Consider the following 25,642-nt stretch of genomic DNA (forward strand, 5'->3'; position numbering starts at 1 on the left):
ATTTGTTTCGCAGCTTCTCTCTTGCTATACCACTATGGCAGCTGGAATCAGGTCATATGACTTTCAACTCAGAACACTGCAAAGCTTCTCAGCTCTTAAGGCCTATGTGATCCAGCCTGTTGTTTCCCTCAAATCTCCTCTCCTAGTGCATTAGGCTGCTTGAAACACACAACAAGGGCTGTCCCCTGAGGGTATTTACAGTGTTAAACTCTCAGTCCAAAACACTCTTCCTCCTGATTTCTACTTGGCTTGCTTTCTCACTCCTTTTGGTCTCTGCTCAAATGTCATCAATCAGAAAGACATTCCCTGACCATAGCTAACATATGTATGTAGAAATATATACATTCCCTTTTGTCTCCCCACATTATTATTCTTCACAACACTTGTTACTATATGACATGTTAAATGTGTGTGTGTAAATAATATCTTTCTATCTAGAATAAAAGTGTCGTGAAAATAGGAACTTCTTTGTCTTAGGATTTTAAATAGTGCTTGGCACAAAGTTAACACTCAATGCAAATTTGCTAACCAATTGAATAAGTGACTAAATGAATATATAAATTATCTAGCACCTAACATTCAACAAATGTTAGCTCTTTCCTTGTCAAGGAAAAGGAAGTAATCTTTAGGGAATGTTACTATTCCCTATGTTAGAAGAATCAATAATAAAAACATGTACAAGTCGGGAGCAGCGGCACATGCCAGTAATCCCAGGGACTCAGAAGGCTGAGACAGGAGGATCACAAGTTCAAAGCCAGCCTCAGCAAAAAGTGAGGCACTAAACAACTCAGTGAGACTACCCCGTCTCTAAATAAAATTTAAAAAAATAGGGCTGGAGATATGGCTCAGTGGTCGAGTGCCCCAAAGTTCAATCCCTGGTACCCCTCTCTCCCCCAAAAAAGAAAACATGTACAGTCAGAAAAAGATGAAGCAGGTCAAAATAGTGACATTATAGCCTCCAAGAAGGTGATGGTCAATTATATACAACATAAAGTAGGCAATGAGATCACGATCTAGGAGAAGTCTCCAAAACCAGTGCTATGGCCTGAATTATGTCCCCCCAAAGTGCACACATTGACACCCTAATGCCCAATATGACTACATCTGGAGATAGATTATTAGGAGGCAATTAAGATTAAATAAGGGAAATGCTAAGGAATGATACTGGCCAAATCATATTGTTACATTGTGAGCATATAGGAATTTAACAATAAGTTCCATCAATATATACAATTATAATGTACCAATAAAAGTGTGGAAAACAACAGAACTTAAATTAAGTCATAGGGATGAAGTTCTAATTTGACAGGATTAGTGTCCCTATAAGAGACACTGAGAGTTCATTATCTAACTGCCCCTCCCCATTCTGTCATTTAAGTTACTAATCTGTACTATTTTGTTATGACAGCCCAAGCAGATTAATACAACTGGTTATCCAGAAAATCATAAAATTTGGTGCTAAATCAATAACAAATCTGGAAAGCAGAGTTTTTCTATTTTTTAATTCTATGGTCACATACACATGAGAATTGTAGGTCCTAAGGAAACCTGTACAGCAAAACCCAAATCACAGAATAAGCCATAGAAGTATAAGGAAGAATCCACAAAATGCTTGAAGAGCATCTGTGGAGAAAAACCCATTTAATGTAGGGAAATAACAGAATATTCATAAAGTAAAAAATATGTGCACAACAGTGTTTCCACATGTACAATACAATAGAATTGACATTGACAACTGTGGTTCCTGGGCAAAATGGATACAAGTGTTACTCAAACAGGTTAACCAGAAAGATCAGCAGGGTTCCAAATCTGGAACAAGTTATTTCAGAAAAAGACAACTTTTGAATCTTTGCTTCAATTTTTTAATATTAGCAACACTCGTCTGTATGACTGTGATTCGCACTGGCCACATCAGAGATTCCCCATGACATTAATCATAAAATTCTGGATTGGATTTTATTCTTCAAAGTATAACAAAGACCTACTGTCAACCAGTAGACTCACCAACATCCACCACTCTGGCCTCCTCCCACCAAAGGCTGCTTCATTTAAAAACATTGAGTTTAGAAATATACTTGACAGGTTTAAGTTCTTTGCAACTAACAGGCAGATTGAAGTCCCCTACACGGCTACTCTTGCTAGATTTTTGATCATTTATCAGCTCTTTACCATCTTTATATGTGAGGATGGGCAAGGAAGGAAAGAAAGGCAAATTGCTTAATAACTTCTTCCACATTAAAGCTTAACAAGAAGATTAGAAATTAACGAACTAAACTGAGCAGTCTAGGTTGCTGGCCAACATCCCAGTCCCTACAGCACACACCAAACCTGAGCATCCCAGCAGTGAGCTCAACCAGCAGGAGGTCATCCCCGTGTCAAGTTTTTAACAAAGACAACAGACGGGGTGACAGAAGAAAATCTTCACCAAGTTTGAGAACTTTGGAGGGGACTTTATCACGGGCAGTCCAGCCTACACTGAATGGTCACTTTTGGCTGCACGGGTGTGGGTCCTCCACAGCGCGCAGACGGTGTTACTGCTTGAGTCCGGGGAATCAGAGTTCCCCCTTCCCTCCACCCCGGGCTCCTCACTCAGGGCTTCAAAAACAATGCTCGCCCAAGCTGATGACTAAGAGCAGCACTTCAGGGAGAAGTCCCGGAGGAGGGCGTCCGGGGCGGGGTCGCTATAATAGGGGGCACTCAACGCCATGGCCTGGGGCAGCCGCAGGAGCGCCCTCCCAAGGCCGCGTTCTGAAGATGGCTACCCTGCTCCGCGTCTAACGGTGTCCCCTCTGCGGGCCCGGCAGCCGAAGCTCAGCTCAGTCCTTGCGTTCCGGCGTCAGCCAGGCCTACAGGCTGGAAGTGGCGGACCGCCAGCCCTGCGCAGGCGGTCTCTCAAGGCGGGGCGCCGGGCTCCTTCCGGGGATGGGCCCCGGCGCTCGCGTAGGCCGGCTCTGCCGCGGCTCCTCCCCAGTCGGGCGGGCGCTCCGCTGTGTCTCCGCCCTACTGTCCGCCCGGCCGGGCGGGCAGCAAACTGGGCCTGGGCGGCCGCTCCGGGAGCTCTAAGGCCGGAGGAGTTCAGAGGCTTCCAAGCTGCGGCTGGCCCGCGACTGGGCCGGGGCGAAAAGACGGCGGCACCATGTTCTCCCTCAAGCCGCCCAGACCCACCTTCAGGTCTTACCTCCTGCCGCCGCCCCAGGTAAACATCCCCCTCCCCGCGAGCTGTCCTCTCCTAGGCGCTTCCGGGGAGCCGCAGGGCCGAACCCCCGGAGCGCAGGGACCCCGTCAGGCTGTGTCTGTCTGGGTGCCCCCCGCCGCGCGGTTGTCTGAGCCCCGGGGCGCGGAAACGCGCCTCTTTGGGAGCCTCCCCTTCTGTGGTAGAAACTTGTGAAACTCTGCTGCAGCCATTCTCTCTACTCGAAGTCTTGTCCTAGGGAGCGTTCGGAGCCGGGTTTGTTTAGTTCCTAGCCCGGGCAATGGTCCCCACTGTGACCGCCAGCGTGATTGCTGCGCTTGTAGGCATCTGGTAAGAGGAGGTTACTGTCATAAATGTAAACACTTGGAACAGGTACAAGCGATTTTAATGTTTTTTATTGTCAGGCTCCCATGACCATAGTGAACAGATCTCGGTTAAGACGTGAAAGAGTCGAAGTGGGAGAATGTGTGTCTGTCGCATGTGTCATCATGTAGAAAACAGAAAATTGCCTTAGTATCCCCTTTCTTATATGAGAGGGGAGTTTCGATTTTGATTAATTTTGTTAATGTATTTCAGACTGATGAGAAGATCAATTCGGAACCGAAGATTAAAAAACTGGAGCCAGTCCTTTTGCCAGGTAAACTTTGGAGTTCTAACAGATTCTTTAGTAATGTGTTTTGGAATAATCTAAATTATTCTACCCACTAGTATCATGTAATTAACTTCCCTCTTCTATTTATTTTAAATTTTCTCCATTTGAAAATCTGATGACCGAGGGGAGAAAAAGTGTGGTTAGAGATAATAGAGTTTCATAGAAAACTGTCAAGAACATGACTAACTCATACTCTGTTTTGTTTTCTGAAATGTTCTTTTTGCAAGGAAGTATATCTTTAATGCTTGGGTAGTGAAAGTACTTTTTTGCCTTTCATATCTGTCAGCAACCTAATGCATTTGTGATTAATAGTCAGATCATCATTTTAATGTATTTTGATAGCATGAAAAGAAGCTTTTATTATGTCTGTTTCTCTGTACTACTAACAAAGCTTAGTGAACTTTGAATTACTTAGTTAGCAATTGTTTTTTGGAGTTGTCAGCTGTATTTGCAAATTTTTTTGTTTCAGTTTAGAACAGGGTTTCCCAGCAGAGTCATTATTGACATTTTGGGGTGGATAATTCTTTGTTGTGAGGGGCTGTCCATAATTTAGCAGCATTCCTAGCCTCTCCTACTACTAGATGTCAGTGGCATCCCTATCCCTTGCCACTAGTTTTGGCCTAGTTGCCACAACCAAAATGCCTCTAATCACTGCCACATCTTTGTGCATGTGTGTGCATGTGCATGCACAAATTACCCTGGGGGACAAAATCTTTTCCAGGCTGAGAATCATTGTTTAAAACAAAATTTACCTTAGAGAACCTTAGAGATAGAGCTAAGGAATGGTGATAGATAAGAATTTCATTTTAGGATATAAAAAATATTGATTGATTAGTATTTTGAATTGTGTGATAATTATGTAAGAATTAGGAAAACTCAGTTGTTTAATATGATTAAGGGAAGTAGCCAGATACTTAGGAAAGCCTGTTTTAAATCTGAAATCAAATCAAATACCAATTGTATGGCTGCTATCAACATTTAAAAATGTAAGTTAATACTTAGAGCCAAATTTAGTGAAGTAACTAGAACTTTGGAAGTAGTAACTGAATAAATATGGAAACTTACAATTTTAAAATATTAAGTAGGAACAAATGTGTTAAAAACATTGTCCCTGTTCCATATGGTAGATTCTAACTCTTAAAAAAGTTTTTTTTTTTTTAAACTTTATCATGGGAGTTAGTTATAAATATTTTCCCTTGATTTTGTTAGCACTTTTCACCCAGTGTTTACTGATTAATCTTTACACTTTTCCTCAGAATGAACAATAGAATTACCAAGTAACCCTTGCTCCCTGTTTGTGTGCTCTTTTAGTCTTAGTCACTCTAGGCATTTAAAAGGTAGTGGTGGGAAACAGCATTCATCTTGAATGACTGCCTGCCTGTGAGCTCTTGAACTTTGGCTTGCTTGACTTTAATAGGGTGGTTCATAGGCTTTCATTCCTCCTTTTTGATTATGCTTTGACTCTAATAAACAACATGGTCTTAACTATGGGTACTAATGCTTGATTTTTTAAAAAAAACTAGCTTTTAAATCTAAGGTATGCTTATGAAAAATGTTACTTAGTATTAGAGAATTTTATTTCTCATTGAAGGTTTATCTATTCTTTAAAATTACTAAAAACTTCCCTTTCTTCTAAAAAGTCAGTTTTCTGGGGAAGAGTTTAAACCCAGTTCCTGACTACAAGTGATTCTTGTAGAAATATAAGCTAAATCTGGATCCTCTTTTAGTCATGTTATGGGATTCTCTGACCTGTGTTGATTTTTCTTGTGTTGAATTTCATGTCACAATATGTACATGCATTTGTGATGGCTCTGTCATCTAATATTCTATTTGCCTCTGACTTAACCTTATAGAGCACTGAGCCAATCCTAAATTATAGTGTTTTTTGTCCCCCTGACTTCTTCTGTTCTTACCTCCTTGTTCTGGCTTTCTCATAGTCTTCCTCATTGTGTTCTTATTTTTGCTGTCCTGTTGTGGTCTCTGTTTCCTGCTTCACCTGTCGTCACATTGTGTGACTACCCGAACCCTACTATTGGCCCTTCATGGGTAGAGTAATCTGGAAGGCAAGTAAAAAGTTACCTTAAGACTAAGCGGCTAGGGATGTAGGTCAGTGGTAGAATGTGCCCTTAACATATGCAAAGCCCTGGGTTTGATCCTTAGTTCTACCAAAAAAAAAACAAATACCAAACAACCAAAAAACCATAAAGGCTATGATAGGGCTTTTACTAAGAGGGATTGAATAATATAGTTCTGGCCTTTATTGAACTCAGAAATCAAGAGAAAACTTGGCCAAGTCACCTGTGGATTTACCTAGGCACACAGAGCAAGGAGTGATTGTTTGGAGGTATAGTATTGCATGCTGTACTCCGGCATAATGCCTTTGGTCCAAGGATATTCTACTTCAGTTGCCCGAAGTTTGAACTTTTAATTCCATAAGCAGATGAAAATTAGAACACAAAATCAATTGTTTATTTGTGTGCAGTCACTATGTGCTCTGTTGGAACTTAACAAGGCTAAATTTAAGATGTTCTTATCTTTTATTAAGTAAGGAAAATTGAAGAAAATGACTAGTAATTTAATTTAGATTGGTTTATGTTAGTAATTTTCAGCTTCCCTGGTTCATGAAATTCCTTAAGATGAGATTGTATGTAGTTCAACTTCAGGGTCCTGATGTCTAACATAGTGCCTGAAATGTGATAGATATTGAGATATTTATTGAGTAAATGACTGAATCAAGGACACTTTAGATCATCTGCATAAACTACTTTCTTAACCATGACATACACAGACAGGCCAACTCTTAGATTTAGAGTAAGAGAGACTTATTTCATGTGAGACATCTCAAGAGAATTATATCTGAGCCTGTAATTGAAATTTGTCAAAGCAGTTATACTTCATATAGTCCTTCTCTTTATCACTCTTTCATTACATGAATCTTTTTCTTGGAATGACTGTATTGTATATATGTAAAGTTGCTCTAATACTTTTAGAAAATTGAGTATGAGAATTTTAAAATGTGTGTACTCATGTATATGTTTATGTTCCAGTGTATATTTATTAAGAGCATGTAATGCCAGACTGTGCTCCTGTCTTTTATTTATAGCTGCTGGACTAGTTGACAGATTCTGTGAACCTCTTGGGTGCCAGGTTCAGGAGAACGTGCTGGAGGTGTAATGTGGCTGGATTGCAGCAGGGTCCAGGGTGCTTCTAGCTGCCTATGGACCAGGTAGAAGATTATATGACTTGGATCAGAGGTTCCCATATTTCAGCCGAGGCCTCACTATTTTTCCTTAGGCTGGTATTGAACTCTTAGGCCTAGATGATCCTCTCCTTTAGTCTCCCAAGTACTGGCTGGGTGATGTTTTGCCAGCCCTTGGTCAAAATGAGAAAATTAATGAATGCAACTTTCTTCATAAAGCTAAATTAATTTGATTTAAAGAATTGTACTTTATTCTGAGATTATATCCTTCTAACTTTTTTTGGTATATTTATTTTGTTAAATGATGATCATAAGCCAGGCACCGTGGCACACACCTTGTAATCCCAGCAGCTCCAGAGGCTGAGGCAGGAGGATCACAAGTTCAAAGCAAGCCTCAGCAAAAGCACTAAGCAACTTAGTTTTGGGTTTTAGGATGTGTCTCAGTGGTTGAGTGCCCCTGAGTTCAATCTTCATTAACCAAAAAAAAAAAAAAAAAAAAAGGATGATCATAGTAGTAATAGTTTTAAAAATATTTTTAAGTTGGCAAAATATGTTAGTCCCCTAAATTATTTTGTGCATATCTAGTTTGAAATCTAAATTGGAAACCACTGGGTATAATTACTATATTAGATTATACAGTATAATGAGCACTTATACAGAGAATATCAATTCTTTTGTCTGCCTAGAAATTCTTCTACCATCTTCCAAAAAATGCATTCTCTCTTTTTTGATGAATTGTTCTCACTCAATCTACCCAGCCTAGGGTTCTAGTGTGGCCGATGAGGATAATAACCCACCCCAGACTAAAAGCATGAGCACATCTCAGCTTCTGGATATTTTCAGGTTGGTATTAAGGGAAGAGATCCTTTTAGTAATACTTCCAGTATCCACAATTCCAGAAAACCTGTCCCAAGGAGTGAAGGACACTGAGGGAATGACTGATGGTGTTCAGTTCTCCGGGTTTTATTGTGCTTGAGCTTCAGCTAACACAAAAGCCACAGAATTCTCTTTTTTTGCTAGCCTAGATTTAGGCATGTTTCTCATACTTCTGGCTAAGATATTTAACTAATATGGTTTACAGGTTAATTAATTCTTATAACAGCTCTGTCTTTAAAATACCAGTTTATTTTCATTTGACAGGTGAGAAAAACTATAGTTTGCAGAGGTTGAGTAATTTGTCCAGTGTTGTGAGAGTAAAGCCAGAGTTCTATATTTGGCACCTGGGCTGTGCCTTTACCACGGAGTAGCACAGCTTACCTGGCTGCACTGTGACATTAGGGCACAGATTTATGCTTTGGAACTGTAGAGGAGCAGATTGGATTTCAGCCTAGAGGCAGTTCTCTAGTGAGGTAAAAAGAACTCTATCCTTGGCTGTGCCCTTTTCATAGCAGTGACAGATTCTGACCCTGCTTGAGAAGGAACTTTCAAACAATTTTAGTTGCCAGAAAATGGAATGTCTTGAGAGACAGTGGACTTCCTGTCACTGGCTCTGCCAAAACAGAGGCTGGTAGAATGCCAGCAGCTTTGTGATGAGAATGTAAGGTTTAATCAGGAGTGGGGTCTGATGGCTTTTTCTGCCTTCTAACCCCAGGACATGATCCTTTTAAGGATTTAGTATGTAGAAGGGAGAAGAGTCAAAATGTTATAACTGACAATAATGAATTTCTTTGTTCAGCAGGCATTGAAAGCATGTTTAGTGCTGCCTGGCGGTAGGGTAATGAAATGAAATGAAAAGATGGGGGTCCTGCCTGTAGACAGTTTCAGTCCATTTGGGAAATGGTTCAGTAGAGAAGGCCAAAGGTTGTGAGAACTCAGAGGAAGGTCACCTAAGTCAAATGTGAGGTAGGGTGAAGAGTGTTCACAAAGGCTTCTCAGGAAGTGTTTGTTCTCTGAATCCTGAGTGCCTCCTAAGCCTTGGCCACTGTTCTAAGGCTGTGTGTCAGCTCACTTCTTTCTCCTTCCCATCTACAATGCTAACAGCACTTTCATTATTGAGATGAACTATTAGATTGATAATGAATACGCTGATTGTCAGAGCCTTTTGTAGTCAGATCAGAAGAGCATGGGCCATCTGGAAAATGAAAATAGCCATTGTTGTATAGATTCTTGTTTATCTTTTACATTTTCACTCTCTGGACCATTTATATACTGTTCTTGATTTCTGCCTTACCATAAATCTTATTTCTGAAGTTGAATTGTGAATACCTTAGAAGCAAAAGGACTCTTTTGTGGATGTTTTATGTAATGCTTTTTTTCTTTTTTTTAAGGAGGAGATTTTTACTTTCCTTTTTTAATTTTAATATTTTGTACCTTTCTGCTTTTTTTTTTTGGTGTGTGTGTGTGTGTGTGTGTGTGTGTATGTGGTACTGGGGATTGAACTCATGGCCTTGTGCATTGCAAGGCAAGCATTCTACCAACTGAGCTATATCCCCAACCATCCCTTTCTGCATTTTTGAGTAGAATAGTTACTCATCCTGTTTAAATCCATGGGTTGAATTATGCTTTTGGCCTACATGCATTCCACAGGTTAATTAGACATTATGGACAATGATACTTTGTCTTTAACTGTTTTCCAAACTAAAATTTATGAAAAATTTATTTCTAATTGCGACATATAGATTGACCTCCTAATTGTGTAAAGTGTTATAAAAGATAATATGACATGATTTTTTTGGACCTCAGGGAGTTAAAAACTTTCCTAGCTAAACCATTGGAGATGTTACCTTTGTATTTTCTTTTTTACATTTCTTTACATATGGAAGGGTCTTGAAAAAATAAACTTTGATTTTTTTTTTTATTCCTTCCCAACCATGGAAGAAACTCTTGGTTCGTCTTCTAATCTAGAAAGTGTTTTATGATGCTTTTTGATTACTCCACACTGAAGCTAATTGCCTGCTTACTTTATCTTCCATGAGGTCTCCCTGTGAGTTCCCATAGTGACATGCTGGGAAGTGCCTGATGGTATGAACAGTCCCACTTTGCTAATGGCACTGAGCAGGAAGCTCAAGAAATTAGCAGAGTGCAACCCACCCCTAGCATGTCCCCCATTACCACAGAAAAAGTGAAGGAGTACACCCTCCATGAAAACTCCTCCTGGAGTTTTAAAGCTTTTGTTATGAATTTCCTTTTCAAGGTTGCCATTTTGGTCATCATTTTCACTGCCATGACAAAAAGACCTCACAAGAACAATTAGAGGAGGAAAAGTTTATTTGGGAGCTAACAGTTTCAGAGATATCAGTCCATAGAGAGCTGACTCCGTTCCTCAGGTCCTGAGATTAGGCAGAACATCATGGTAGAAATATGTGGTGGAGCTGGATAACAGGAAGCAGAGACACAGACTCCACTCACTAGATACAAATATATAACCCAAAGGCACGCCCCCTGATCTACCTCTTCCAGCCATACCTGCCTTCAATTACCACTCGGTTAATCCCTGAAAGGGAATTAATTCAATGATTGGGTTAAGGCAGTCATAACCCAATCATTTCACTTCTAAACTTTCTTGCACTGTCTCACATATGAGATTTTGGGAGACACCTCATATCAAAACCATTATAGCCACTAATTTAAAATGTGAATAAGAATAATGTCAGTATTCTTCACACATCCTGCCTCAGAAGAGGCCCTTTTGTATCCTGTCTTTCCTTGCTAGTTTTCTGGCCCACAGTATTATAGTACAGGGTAGTAGCTTATGACAGCTCTTATTCCTCTATTTTTTAACATTATGAGCAGATAGCTTGTGTGAGCAGAAAACACATTCTGCTGAGTGCCACAACTCATTGGTAAGAATGGAGTCTTTTGAACTGCCTCTGGTGGACACATTCCTAAAAGAAGATTTTTCTGTTCTCATCCTGGTTCTAAGTTGAACTTGAAAGCTTTCTAAGTGTTGCAGGTGGAGAGAACTTGCCCTTAGACAGGAAGTGCCTAATAGCATTATTTCACATAATTATAAGAATTCTCACTTAAATGTCCATCTCTGCAGAAAATCTTTTATGTAAAGTGGCACATAGTAAATGAGGGTAGCTGTATCAGTAATAATTTAATTTATGGAAACAGTGGTTTGTTTTTATCCCATGGAGCATGATTTACCATCCCCAGGACCTATTACATTCATTCTCCTTTTCTTGGACTCATCCTCACCACCTTCACAAGGCTGACATTTCACTTGTGCATTGGTAAAAGAGTCAGGTTTCGAGAGAAGAATGTCTGTCCAGATGTGTACCTCTTAAATGAAATTGGCAGATGATGCTAGTGTGGCTACCATGTTCTGTCCTGAGAGCACACCATCCCTTTATTCCCATTATTTCCTTTGCTCCCCATCTCAGGAGCCTGAAATCCTATGGTATGTATATGCGAAAAATAGGTATGAATCATAAATGCTATAACTGAATAAATTTTTGAAACAATATTTTGCAAGTCTTTTTCTGGATTAGTTGACTAGGTAAGAAAGGTGACACAGTATAAGGCAATATAGGTCATACTTTGTAAGTCTAGTTTTGTATTGAGAAGTCATTGTTAAAGGAATATGTCCTATGTCTGAACTGGGAATAATTAGTTTAGTTGTTTAAGTTGAGGGCCTCTTATAAATGGTAGCTAAAATTGGAGGGAAAGGGATGAATATTCAATAATCCAGATTTTGATAAGGGAGTTGATAAGCTTTGTGTTCAAGAAACTAGAAGATTTGAATTTTATGTATTTGAATTAATGAGTTTCATGTCTTTTTAAAAAAATTTTTTAGTTGAGTTGGACACTATACCTTTATTTTATTTATTTACTTTTATGTAGTACTGAGGCTTGAACCCAGCACCTCACATATGCTAAGTGAGCGCTCTACTGCTGAGAGCCCCAACCCCAGCCCCTCTTTTTTTTTTTTGGTTAGAATTCATTTAAGATCAGTACCTTGGTGTTTTGTTGTTGTTGTTTGTTTGTTTGTTTGTTTGTTTTAACAATAGGGATTGAAACCCAGGGTGCTTAACCACTGGGTCACATCCTCAGCCCGTTTTTAAACTTTTTATTTTGAGACAGAGTCTAAGTTGCTTATAACTTTGCTAAGTTGCTGAGACTGGCTTCAAAGCTGCAAGTGATCCTCCTGCCTCAGCCTCCTGAGCTGCTGGGATTATAGGTATTCGCACTATGCCTGGCTATCTTGAATCTTTAATTCAGTTTTGGTACTTTTTCTATCTCATTACAGCACATTTAATTTTATGCAAGTGTAGGGAAACAAGTACAAATAACCCTCTAAATCTGTGGGTTACAATTTGTAGATCCAACCAACTACCAATCAACAATATTCTGAAAATTGCCCCTGTACTGAACATGTACAGACTTTTTGTCATTGTTCCCTACACAATACTGTATAAGTATACAATACTGTATTTACATAGCCTTTATGTTATATTAAGTATTCTAAGCTAGAGATTATATAAAGGATGTGTATAAGTTATTTGCAAATACTAACCATTTTATATAAGGACTTGAACATCTATAGATTTGGGTGTCTGCAGGGTACTAGAATCAATCCTCCATAGACACCACGGGACAACTATGTTGGATTTGGAGTCAGAACACTAAGTTTCAAGTTTACTTCTTACTGTTTTTAAGATCTTAGGAAAGTGATTTAACCTCTTTGGGCCCAGGTCCCTTATCTGTGTATTAAAGAAAACATCTGCCTTCCTTACCTTACAAGCTGTTGAATTAAGAAAAATTCTGAGAAACTCCCTTTGCTAGATTTTTATTGCTTTCTATGCATGTGTAGGCAAGCAGTGGCAGTTCTGTGATTTTTTTTCCCCCTCTATCTTCATATAAGTTTACTTAAAACAGTGCTTATCTTCCTCCCTGCTTGGCTACTCAGCCATATTGAATTACTGGTTTTTGTTCTGTTTAGAACAGCTTCTGTCCAAGTGGTGGTGGTTGTGTGGTGAACCAGGGTACTAAAGTGATTTTATTCATTTATTCAGCACTTGCTTAAAAGGCACTTACTATGTGATAGATATTGTTCTGTGTACTAAAGTTTCAGCATTGAATAAAAATTAGTCCTTTTTTAAAAAAATATATTGTCATGGGGCATATAACACTGAGTGTGAGGTAGGTATTAGTTTAAGTATATATGTATATACAATTATAACTGTGATGAGTATTACAAGTTTATGATGCTGTGATAGGAAGCATTTAATCTAGGCAGGCATATTTTTAAGGCATTTCTGAGATAGTGATTAAGCTAAAAGAAAGAATCTTCCAAAAATGGAATCATGTTTAAAGACCCCGCAGATAGAAGCTCTGTGGTACTTATGAGGGCTTCATAGATAGCTGCTGTGGTTAGAGCAGTGAGGGTGAGGAAGACAGCTGAGGCTGGCCAGGCACACAAGGCCTTCAACCACTTGAAGGAGGCTTGTGTTCAGAATGGAAATTTACGTAAGTGGTTTGAGCCAGGAATTTGACATGAGCATGTTGGAATTAAATTTTCAAGTAAGTGTCAGGAAGCTGTGCTTAAAACTAGCCTTGTGAATTTTTAAGAACTTTGAATAAAATTATTTTCTAACTCAAATTTATTGTAACATTTTTGTTAGAGGGTTGTTTTGAGATTTTTTTCATTATTCATGAATTGGTAGGTAGGGATTGTAACAGGTCCTTGTCTATCACTATTAAGGGTTTTTATAATGATAGAAATAGGCAAAGTAGATCAGCACCCTAACTTTTCCATTGTTGACCATGAAGACTGATGGCTTAGAAATGTTGTTTGATCTAATTAAATTTTATATCTTAAAATTAAGATTTAATGATAATTAAGCTTTAAATAAATTATAGAAAATTATTCTTTTTAAGAGCAAATTTTAACTTTTGGTTTCTTCTATTTATCTCTTTAATCTTTCCTTTTAATTTAAGCTATGTTTTAAAATTTTATCACCTACTAAGTTATAATTTGATTAAGGAAAATAAATTATAAATTTGACTTTATAGATTTTTAAACAAATAAAGCTGAATGTTATTCCTCATTCTTTATAAAAGGGATCAAAAGCCAGGCCCAGTGGCACATGACTCTATTCCCTGCATTTTGGGAAGCTGAGGCAGGAGGATCACAAGTTTGGAGCCATCCTGGGCAACTTAGTGAGAACTTGTCTCAAAATTAAAAATATAAAGGGCTAGAGATATAGTTCAGTGGTAAAGCACCCTTGGGTTCTAATCCCCAATACTGGAAAAGAAAAAAAAAAAACCTAAAAGGGATAAAAAATATGAGTTAAGAAATCAAGTCACATGTTAATAAAACACAAATATTTTATCAAGTAATACTCCAAAGGAGAAGGTTTAGCTTATTTCTTCTCCTTTGAAATAATGAGAGGTAATATAGCAGAAGTAAGGAGTGCAGATGTAGGATAGCCTTTCTAGTTCAATCAGTTCAGACCCCAAAACTCTTTTTGCCTCAGTTTCTGTACCTTACAAATGGAGAGTAATGCCTTGTTACTGTTTCTGTTGTGAAGATACAAAAGCACAGTGTTTAGCACCTAGTAAGCAATTTGTGAATGTTCTTCTTCCTGTCATCATTAAATCAAGAAATTTTCCTTCTAGGTGATCCAATGATTGTTGACATTTTATGGTTTTAATCGTAACTCAATCCAATTATTTTTTGTTGTTATTTTTAAGGAGAAATTGTTGTAAATGAAGTAAATTTTGTGAGAAAATGCATTGCAACAGACACAAGTCAGTATGATTTGTGGGGAAAGCTGGTGTGCAGTAACTTCAAAATCTCCTTTATTACGGATGACCCAATGCCTTTACAGGTGTGTTTTATTTGTATACTATTTCACTGTGTTAAGGATTCACCTCTAAGCAGAACATATTTGTTATATAAATCACAGGTATAAAAAATATAATAAATTTATTGATAAATGATTATCATAATGTTGGGAATATATTCTATTAAAATTCAAAAAAAAGGTAAGCAGACTTTTGGGATTTGCTTGAGGAATAGAATTAGATGATTTTAAGTTACCTTATTTTGTTTATCCTCTGTGATCATTGGTTATATATACTTTTCAATAAGGGAGTTATTTCCTCCCTTCTAAATCTTTTAAATTATTTATGACAGTAAAGATATTCTTTTAAACTAGTCATGAAGAGAAAAACTCATTTATTTAGTAAATAAATAATCTTGTAAATGCTGAGCATTTTACTGATTTCATATTTTTTAAACAAATAATCCTTTCCCCAAAATGTCAAATTCTAGTTTCTAGTATATAGTAAGAGTGCAAAAAAAAGTTGATAAAATGATTCTTTAATAACCCCTTTGCCATTTTATATTCTTACTGCAAAGTAATAATTCTACATAATTTTAATTTTTTTAAAATAAAGCATTTATTTGATTAAATTAAAAGTCCTAGACTTTTCTCTTAGCTCAGTTGTATTTTTCTTTGCAAAGTGTTACACATTTTTGCCTCTAAGATCTTATAGCAATGATTGTTCTATAATGAAACCCTTTCTTATTAACTATGAACTTGTTTTGAATGGTCTGTGAGTAAATTTCATATAGCCATTCATTAATTTATCATAATATTTCCCGTATATTTGTGTGTTTGTTAATATATGTCTGTATTTAGACTATGTTTGAGGTCTTTAGAAATATCTAGTAGATACGGATACTAGCTTATTTTGATGTGCACTTGGGTTTTCCCCTTTGTTTTTAGCTTCATTAAATGATCTCTGGCCCTAGACTTCACTGTTAGTGAGAATCATATACCTTGAATAGCTCAAATCTAGTAACAATAATAGGAAAAATAAACCAATGCTATACCAACAGTAGGTTAATTGTGTCAGCTATGTCTTTAGTTTGAAATGGAAACAAATTGTTAGCAGGTAAAAACAGTGAGCTCTAGTTTGCCAAAAGCTTTTTTTTTTAAAGATTTTTATTTCTAGTAGACTTTCTATTCTAAAAAATTGTTACTTTTCCTCTAAAATATTCACTGTGAAAATCAAGTATTTTACCCATTAAAATCTAGTGACATAGCAGTCCTTCATCTTCCTTACTTTGTGAATAGTTTATCTAGCACCAGACATGCAGATGTTTGCCTGTGAAGTAATTGATCATATTACATTTCTTGGATATTAACGTGGTATTATGGTGTACTTTTCAACTTCATTTCCATTGTTAAAGTGTGGGAGAAAGATGGAGAGAACATGAATACAACATACATTTCTTTCTCTGTGCTACCAAAGTGTGTCCTAAAATACTGTATACTTAGAATGGTCCTGGCTATGTTTGCAGAAGTTTTTTGTGTGTTTTAGAGGTAGTAGTCACACTTTCTCATCACGTAAAAGTAATGCTTATATTACTGCTGTGAGATTGAGGAAAGAATTAATGTAAAGATGATTTTTTATTTCAGAAATTCTATTACAGAAACCTTCTTCTTGGAGAACATGATGTCCCTTTAACATGTATTGAACAAATTGTCACAGGTATGTAGAATTCTGCATGTATTCCCTCTCAAAATTGAAGCTGAGTGTGATGGTGCAGAGCTTATGGGATGTCTAGGAGTTGCAGGGGACAGCCTAAGAGTATAGCAAGACCCTACATTAAAAAAAAAAAAATGTAATTGGTCTCTAAAAGTTGATTCCATTCTGGTGTATTCCTTGAAATACTTGAGTTGAAATTTTATTTCTGTAGGTTTAGGTTTAGTTTTACTTTCTTTTTTTTTTTTTTTCTCTTTCTCTCTCTCTCTTTGAGTTCCTGGAAGTAGAAAAAAGAGAAAGAAGTCAAGAAATTATTTTAATATGGGGATATAGAACTATTTTAAAGTGGAGATATAGCTTTTTATAGTTTCTAAATTTTATCCTCTTTTTAATAAAAATTTTAACCACTAAATGTATCTAGATGGTGGTGGTTTTGTGCAAAGAATCTTTTATCTTCAAAAAGCAGAGTTAAAACTGTCCCCTCCCCCCACAAAAATTCTAGAGATTATAGACAAATATGAAGATTTTGGAGAACTAGTTCTCAGGTGATGGGGGACCTTGAAATGATTTTCCCTAAGAATTTTACTGAAGTGTATGAAAGTGTAAGTAATAACATTACATTTTCTTTTTTCCTCTTTTTTAGTAAATGACCATAAGAGGAAGCAGAAAGTCCTAGGCCCCAACCAGAAATTGAAATTTAATCCAACGGAGTTAATTATTTATTGTAAAGATTTCAGAATTGTCAGATTTCGCTTTGATGAATCAGGTCCTGAAAGTGCCAAAAAGGTAATACTGTTAAGTTTTATGAACTTTGGATTCTGTGTTACATTTACCAATTTCAGTTCTGTGTAGAAGTTTTCATTTTCAATTGTTCAGATTGTTTTTAGGGGAAGTTATTGAATACCTCCTTAAGTAAAGTCAAAGCCAAGAATATTAATAGAACTACTTCCGTGTATTAGTTTATGTCTACTCTAAAGTACCCTATATACTTTTTTATCAGTTCCTAAAATATTAAAGATTGTCATGGAAATTAGCATGTCTTTTCCATTATAACCATTGCTAGCTAGTTTGTTTCTTTCCTTCCTTCCTTCCTTCCTTCTTTCCTTCCTTCCTTCCTTCCTCTCCTCCTCCTCCTCCTCCTCCTCCTCCTCCTCCTCCTCCTCCTCCTCCTCCTCCTCCTCCTCCTCCTCCTCCTCCTCCTCCTCCTCCTCTTCTTCTTCTTCTTCTTCTTCTTCTTCTTCTTCTTCTTCTTCTTCTTCTTCTTCTTCTTCTTCTTCTTCTTCTTTTTGTTAATAAGGTTGAAAAGTTGGAGAGTATACTGTAATTGAGGTTTGGTAAGACTTTTAATATAGCACCACAGAACCTTACCAACAAACTGAAAGCTAGATTTAGGTTACATAAGGTATAGTAATGTTTAGTTATAGAAGAGGGCTAATAATTATTAGTGGTTTAAAGAAAATATTAATGGATTAATTTGAGTGATACTTGACAAGGACAACTCAAAATTATGAACTTTTTAATTGGCTTTTTTCTTCCCTGCCTTCCAAGGAATGTTTATTACCTACTTGTGGAGTAAAATTCAAGAGCAAAAGTCTTCACTTCTTGATTCCATGTTTTTGTTTTCCAAAGGAATGAGGATGACAGAACTAATGCCTCTCTGTTCCAGTCTGATGTAGCAAATGCAGAAAATAGTAACAGAATTTCCAGAGGAAAGTGTGCTCCCATGAACCAGACTAGAACAACAGTGTCTTAATGGACTAGGACTCTGCCTTCTCTTAGAATAGAAGCAGTCTTTGGGCCAGCAAGAGCACATTAGTTTTTCATGGTCAGTAGACTCGCTGCTTAAGTTTCTGTTGATATCAAATGAGGCTGTCAAAAAGATCTTGAGGCAGGTATCTTCATATACAATGGTTATGAGGTAGTTGATCTGTTTTTAGAATTAGAACCAACAGTTTCTTCACAGGAAGGCAAACATGAGGTGAATATGTGAAAATGCATGATCACTGGGGCTGTCCAGCAGAGTGATAGCAAGCCTGTGGCTAAAAGTTTTCAAACCAAATCTCTATAGCTGTTTCTCAGAATGCTGTATTTTTGAAAATTTTACTTGATAACTTTTAAGGTCACATTCAGCCATTTGATTCTGTTATATGTGATTATGGCATTTCCAATTTGAGATGCCTATTCTTATATAGAAAAGCTTTAGAATTGATTAGATAGTACACTATACATAAAATGTTTAGCCAAGTTACTTTCTCAGACTTAAATTTATATTTATATTTCATTGACTAAAGCAGCAAGAACCCTTTTATGAAAATGTTAACTTTAAGATATATACTATCTCGCCAGGCATAGTGGCCCACAGCTGTAATCCCAGTGACTCAAGAGGCTGAGGCAGGAGGATCACAAGATCAAAGCCAGCCTCAGCAATTTAGTGAGGCCCTAGGTAACTTAGTGAGATCTTGTCTCAAAATCAAAAGGGCTAGGGATGTGACTCCATGGTTAAACACCCCTGAGTTCAAATCCTAGTACCAACCCCCCCCATACCCACAAAGAAAAAAATATGTATATAGAATCTTAAGAATAGGGACCACACAGAACTTGTGAGATCAAGTTAGGATAAAATTTTTAAAATGAAAAATTGATGTATTTGGGCCAATACTCCTACCAGTTAAAACTCTCCCACTCCTATCGTATATTTTAGAGGACAGTATTTTAGTAAATGGAAATCATAATTATTTGACTTAGGTCTTGAGACTTAGGTCTTTTTGACATGTGAAGCAGTGTCCTAAACTTTGCAAGTTAGAAAGAAAGGTGTAAGATGCAGTTTCTTTCCCTGAAGGGTTTCAGTCTAATTGAGAAAGTAAAGCGGAAACAAATGAATATTAAATAACAGTGCAAAGTGGTAGCACAAAAGCTGTCCTCCCACAAATGATTAGTTGCCAAGTGAACAAAACATAGTTAAGTGCTCTCTCTCTGTAAATTCAGGATCTCCCTTGATTGTTGTACAGCTGGTGAATGATGAAGTCTTCATTGACACATCCACATAGGACAAGCTAGTTCCCTTTCCCAAGAACAAGTTTCTGACAAAAATCCTTTTCCTGTTGTCTTTTTTTTTTGAGAGAGAGAGTGTGTGTGTGTGTGTGTGTGTGTGTGTGAGAGAGAGAGAGAGAGAGAGAGAGAGAGAGAGAAAGAGAGAATTTTTTAATATCTATTTTTTAGTTTTCGGGGGACACAACATCTTTGTTTGTATGTGGTGCTGAGGATCGAACCTAGGCTGCACGCATGCCAGGCGAGCGCGCTACCGCTTGAGCCACATCCCCAGCCCCAACCTGTTGTCTTAAAATATAAAAAGCATGTTATCTCAGGCCTGAAGGAAGTACTCTTTGTATTTTATACAGTCATGAGGGAAAGTAAAAATGTATGTAGGGAATTTTTTCTCTGATTCTTACATTTTCAAACACAGAGTTCAAATCATGTGTGGTTACCAAAGCTTAATGGCTTTGTGAGTTAAAAAAAAAAAAAATTCTGGCATACTCTTATTTCAATTAAAAATTTTTTTTAATCTAAAATTAGTAATTCAGAAGTTATGGCTCATTTTTACCTTTGGAAGCTTTTGAATGCTAAATTTTCTCTGGAAAATTGTTTTATAATTTGTTTAAAAATTATCAAATGTATGCTTGGAGTTCTCTGGGTGAACTATCAATTTGTTTTGAAATATCAAAAGCATTTAAATTCTTGTTTGGAATATGAAGTCTCAGAATACTAAATTGATTCATATTTTATTAAATGTTGCTCTAAAACCTGTCTAGTTGGTTTTCTTGCAATGTGTTTTGACTAAATTAGATCACTTTGTGCAGCTGCATCCATTATCATTCATCCTCATTGTCCTTGGGCTGTTATGGGAAAATAATGTTATTTGGGAAAGGTTTATATGAAGGAAGAAGGAATGTGATGATAGGAAATTGGACATCTAATCTCGTAGCAACTTTGAGCTACCCATTTCCTTTTGAAGAATTCTTTACTTAAAACAAGGAGGAAAAAGGATTATTTTAAACAATTTATCATTTTAAAAATATAGATGGATGGATGTTAAGCTAAAGATATGCCTTTTGTCTCTAATTTATTCTTAATTTAGTTAATTGTGAGCCACTTGTTCAGGCATGCTTTCTAGAAGTGGATTCAGTTAATCTAATTAAATAACAGGTTGGCCTTTTCCTGGACTATCATTTTTGCCAAGGAATCAGATACTCATTGTTGGCTTTCAGACCACAGAAATACAGGAAACCAGTTTTGGTAATAAATGTGGTGGAACTAGAAATTTAAGTGTCTCCTGGATTTGAGCTTCTCAGTGCTGTGCTCCCAGCTGGTCTTAGAGAAATTATCAGCTGTAGTGCTGGAGTTTCTCTAAAATTTTTAATTGCCTAGGGAATACTTGCAAAATAAGAATAATTTTGTGTGGAAATGAGACCTACTTTTAAAAAGTCTTTCAGGAACTGAAGAAATGGAAGCTAGGAATTTAGACATAGACTTTTAAAATAGTATTATGTAAAAGTACAAAAGAAAGAATATCTGGCTTTCTTTCTCTTCTCAGAGTGTTCCACAGTAACAGTGTGAATGTCATCTAGACACACAAGTTTGTATGTGCCTTTGTATGTACCTAGGATGCCTTTTACTCAGGTTATGTGAAAATAAGTTATGCTCACTTGTAATTACACTAATGAACAACAGATTTAATTACCCCCAGCCCATAGTACAAGAAAATGAACCACTGTGGAAGTCATTAAACTTGAGTTTCAGTTTCACAATAATTTTTATGGTCTTCTTTAAATGTATATACTATTGGACATACTCATTTTTTTCCTAATTTAATGTTATACTATTATTTTTAAGGAGAGAAATAGACTGTTTGGGGTTTGCTTTGCAGATAGGCTTTTTTTCTTTTTTGCCTCATAGCCACAAAAAGACATGTTGCATTATCAATGATCTGTGAATCTCTTTTGCATAAAAAGGGCACGTGACTGCTTTTTAATTGTCTGAGAGATGGAAATATGCTAGTATTAGTGGTCAGGAGCATATGCATTAATGTTAGTGACTAATTTTGTCGACTAGTATTTTTGACACTATTTGATGTAGTACACCTTCAGAAAGCTACTGAAGTGATGCTACAAAATGTGGAAGTCTTCAGATCTTTACTGAGTTTGTGTAGAGAGGTCTTCTTGGTCTTCTCTAAATTTTTAACATGCTTCCCTCTTCTATTCACTATAAAACTTCATAGTTCTCTTCCCTGCTTCTTTAGCATTTATAATTATCTAACTTTCCATTTTTGTGTTCTTGTTGATCTTGTTTAGTGTCTGTCTTCTGTTAGTTTAATGATGATGTAGATTTTATCTGTTTTGTTCACTGCATCCCTAGGGCTTAGAATATGGTAGATGCTCAATAAATATTTGTTGAATGAATGTGAAATGTAGCATCTACCCTGAAGGAATTGAACTTAATGATAAAAATATGATCAAGGACCAGCTACATGCTACTTTTTATCCATACTCATGAAAATTATGTGTATACTTTGAATGAACAGCTATATAAGCACTAAAGAGGTACTTTATATTGGAACTGTCATTGCTTGGAGACAGCAGGGGTTTCTGGAATTAATACTCTGACATTGGCTCAGTCTAGCAAGGCTTGGGAAGAAAGTTGTGTTGAACAGACATGACAGTTTCCAAGAAAGCATGGTTGGTTGAGAGGGGGAGAAGGATTTTCCAAGCAATGAGCATGACAGGAGATGCCTGGAGCCAAGTCAGACAGAATGTGTACAAAACATTTTCTCTGACCACAGACTACTGAGGGAATTTTGGGAAGTTAAGAGCTATTTGGTGAGGAGAGCCAGTTTTGTGATGGAACAAGAATTAGGAGATTTAATTTATTATGCAAGTACCTGGGAATCAGCAGATAACAATTATTAGCCAAAATTATATCTATAGAAGAGAATTCTTAAGTCTTGGGGATTTCTAGAATGTAGGAAAGCCCACCAAGGTGCCATAAAGTGAGTATGGTTTAACGATGTGGCTATGGCAGTGTAGCAAAAGGGACAAACATGAAAATTTCTAGTGAAAAATGCAACAAAGCTTATAAACTATGTATCTGGCCAGAGGAACAGGAAATAATGAGGACCTTATCAAGGTACAGATTTTAGTAGTTTTGCTCTTAGAAGTACTTAAAGGAAGACTATTGAACAGATTAAGAATGAGAATGTATATACCCATCTCCTAAATTTTGTTAAGTGGGATTCTCACAGAAGGCTCTCTAAATAAGCATCGAAATGTGAAATAACTCAGTTTAAGGAAGTTGCCTTTTTTCTTTTTGGTCAAAACTCATGATAAATTCTGACACTTTGGTTGTATATTTCAATTTAGTAAGATAGGATATGCTCATTCTTTATAAGATTTTAAAATGTAGTTTAAACAACAGACTGACACATACTTACAGGTTAATGGAATTTGCCTTCCTTTACTCCAGACACCACTGATTTGACATGAACTAACAACTCAAATTTTCTTGCTTGCTCACTGTTGAAAGTATATCTTTCTTGATTAGTGCTTTACCTTCTTACTTAATCTTTTTAAATAAGGTCTTCTGCATTTCTTGCTTTGCATGTGTCTTAATTTCTTCTTCCTTCTTTGTTCATTTGAAGACATTTCTCCCACAATCTAGTAGGTTTTATACTTATAGACAATCGTTCTTCATTCTAACCAGTTGCAGTTGAGAATAACAGCCATATTTCCACATTCAGAGTTCCTCTGAAGGCCAAGCATGCATTAAGATTGTTAATACTTGCAACAGCCTACATATTATCTTCATTTCACAGATGAGCAAACAAGCTGGGAGACAGGAATTGACTGCACATGGATTGTGCAGCAAGGACTTGATTAGAACGAGAACTTAAGTTTAGTCCCTGATCTGTTTAACTAGAAAACACAGAGCACAGTCTCAAACCATTTTATGTAAACTTGTTTTTTTTTAAAATATATATATTTCTCTGTGCCACCTGTTTTTTTTTTTTTTGAGTTTCTTGTTGGTTTTAACTATTTTTTGATTGTGGCTTCTTTATTAAATTTAAATCTTGTTTCAATACATGAAGTGTAAACATTAAAATTTCATGCCTTATATTAAGCCTAAAGGTCCACCAAGATTGAAACTTTTTTTTTTTGAAGTGAATATGTTGTCATTACTTTTTGCTTCTTTGCTTCTTTTGCATTCAAGTTTCATTTATTAGAATAAAATTATTTTACAGTTAAATTTCAACTTAGCATATACATACTGAATACTTATCATGGTCCAACTAAAGATTAAACAATGTCTTGGGAGCACAACAATGAATGAGATATCTGGCCTTCAGGAGCCCCTTCACATTCTAGGTCAACAGAAAGCATGTAAATAGTACTGTAGTCATTGCCCCAGGATGATGCTCCCAGTGACCAAGGCCTTATTGTACATTTCATTTAACTAAGTGTGTTAAAATCAAATTCTAAATGTAGAATTTTTCCTAGGTATGCCTTGCAATAGCTCATTATTCCCAGCCAACAGACCTCCAGCTACTCTTTGCATTTGAATATGTTGGGAAAAAATACCACAATTCAGGTAAATATGAAAATATTAAATTTGTGACTAACTTTACATGTGTAAATTTTATTCTTATGTTTATCAGAAGCCTCCATGAACATGGGCTTTAACAACTGTAGAATTATTAGCTTCATAATTGTTAGAAAAGTAAGCACTATATACTGCAAAAGCCAACATTTGCCATATTTTTTCCTTGAAAAAAACCTGGAAAAACTTGTAAACAGCTGAAAATATGGGCTCATAAAAGTCATATAGTTTACCTCCAGTCACTGGCTTATATTTTGCAGTGAAGAATATAACCTCTACCCTTTTTAATTGGTAGTTTGAGTCAAAGTAATCTTAACTTTAAAAAGAGTTGAAAGCATATAAACTCTTCTGGCAATGTGTGATTTTATGCAAAACTTGAAATGCTTCAAAACTTTTGAAGTTTTGAAGTGGAGTTCATTAAGATTGTCAAAATACTGATTTTATATTTATGAATAAAATTGCAGGGAGGAAAATGAGCATTTTGCTAAAAATACAGGTAGCTTCTAGGCAGTTTTGTGACAGTAAAATAGTTTTGTCCATATTTTTGTGTCAGCCATGATATCACCAAGGAAAATTCTAGATGATCATGTCATTCTGTACATCCTGTTTATATGCCATGTAATTTTTAATCAACCATGTTTTAAAATTCATAAAAGGATGGAGAAAAGAGCCCATGTTTCCTATTAGCCCCCTTGTTTATTAGCAACTTGCACATCGACTTGCTGACTGAATCATGTGTTCTCTCACTGTCTAAGGAAGAAAAATAAACCAATTGTGTATTTATAGTGAAGGATCCATTCATGCCAGCATAGCCTGGGGCTAACAGATTATTAATTGTACTGGAATTATATATGTATTACATTAAAATATATAATTGAAATAACCTATATAATTAAAGTATTCCAGTATCACTATATTATAAATGCATTAAAATGTAGTATAAGTACACAGTGTCCACAAATGCATATGGTATAACTACACTTTCATTACTTTAAAAGATACTAATCAACACTAAAGATGATGTATGAAAATAATGTGCACAGAACAGCTTTTATCCTGGACTGTATAGAAATTGAATAACAAAAATATTTAACTTTTCTTATTAAAATGTATATTAATTATAGCTTAGGCTTGAGCAACACAGTTTTTTTTAAGTTTGTATTAATAAAAAGTAAATTCACTTACTGCCTAAAAATAAAGCAGTATAGAGCCTATACCATTAGTCATGTAACTGTTTCTTTGGATCATCATCAGGCTACAGAACAGTGATCATCAAGGTTAGATCCTCATATAGATCCTCATATAGAGTTGCAAGAGAGTAGCTGAAATGAAAGTTTCAAGAGGTACAGGGTTGTAGGAGATAGTCTTCAATTTCCTAGTTCAGTTTGTTTTTAATATAGCCCAGTTCTTCATGCTACTTTTCTCTGACAGCAGTGATTTAGTTTCATGTACAGATCCATGATTTCTGCAAGAATATAATTACTTGGGCTCAGTAAATACAGTCAGCTTC

General features: G+C 36.4%; 1 protein-coding gene across 3 annotated transcripts in view; it reads left to right on the forward strand.

The window, feature by feature from the left end:
• The first annotated feature begins 1,612 nt into the window (after positions 1 to 1,612).
• Positions 1,613 to 25,642, forward strand: part of MTMR10 (myotubularin related protein 10) — a 54,293-nt gene continuing 30,263 nt past the window's right edge. For 2 of the 3 annotated variants that reach the window (XM_081291246.1, XM_081291247.1), the window contains exons 1-6: positions 3,005 to 3,196; positions 3,770 to 3,830; positions 14,683 to 14,819; positions 16,419 to 16,491; positions 17,129 to 17,271; positions 24,033 to 24,123. In XM_081291246.1, coding sequence (XP_081147372.1) covers positions 3,137 to 3,196; positions 3,770 to 3,830; positions 14,683 to 14,819; positions 16,419 to 16,491; positions 17,129 to 17,271; positions 24,033 to 24,123 — 565 coding nt within the window. In that variant the 5' untranslated portion in view covers positions 3,005 to 3,136. Of the gene's footprint in view, positions 3,197 to 3,769; positions 3,831 to 14,682; positions 14,820 to 16,418; positions 16,492 to 17,128; positions 17,272 to 24,032; positions 24,124 to 25,642 lie in introns of all 3 variants that reach the window. The other variant, XM_081291248.1, reaches the window with a different exon arrangement.

This window comes from Spermophilus citellus, assembly GCF_964194105.1.
Source record: "Spermophilus citellus genome assembly, chromosome: 4".
Classification (NCBI taxonomy): domain Eukaryota; kingdom Metazoa; phylum Chordata; class Mammalia; order Rodentia; family Sciuridae; genus Spermophilus; species Spermophilus citellus.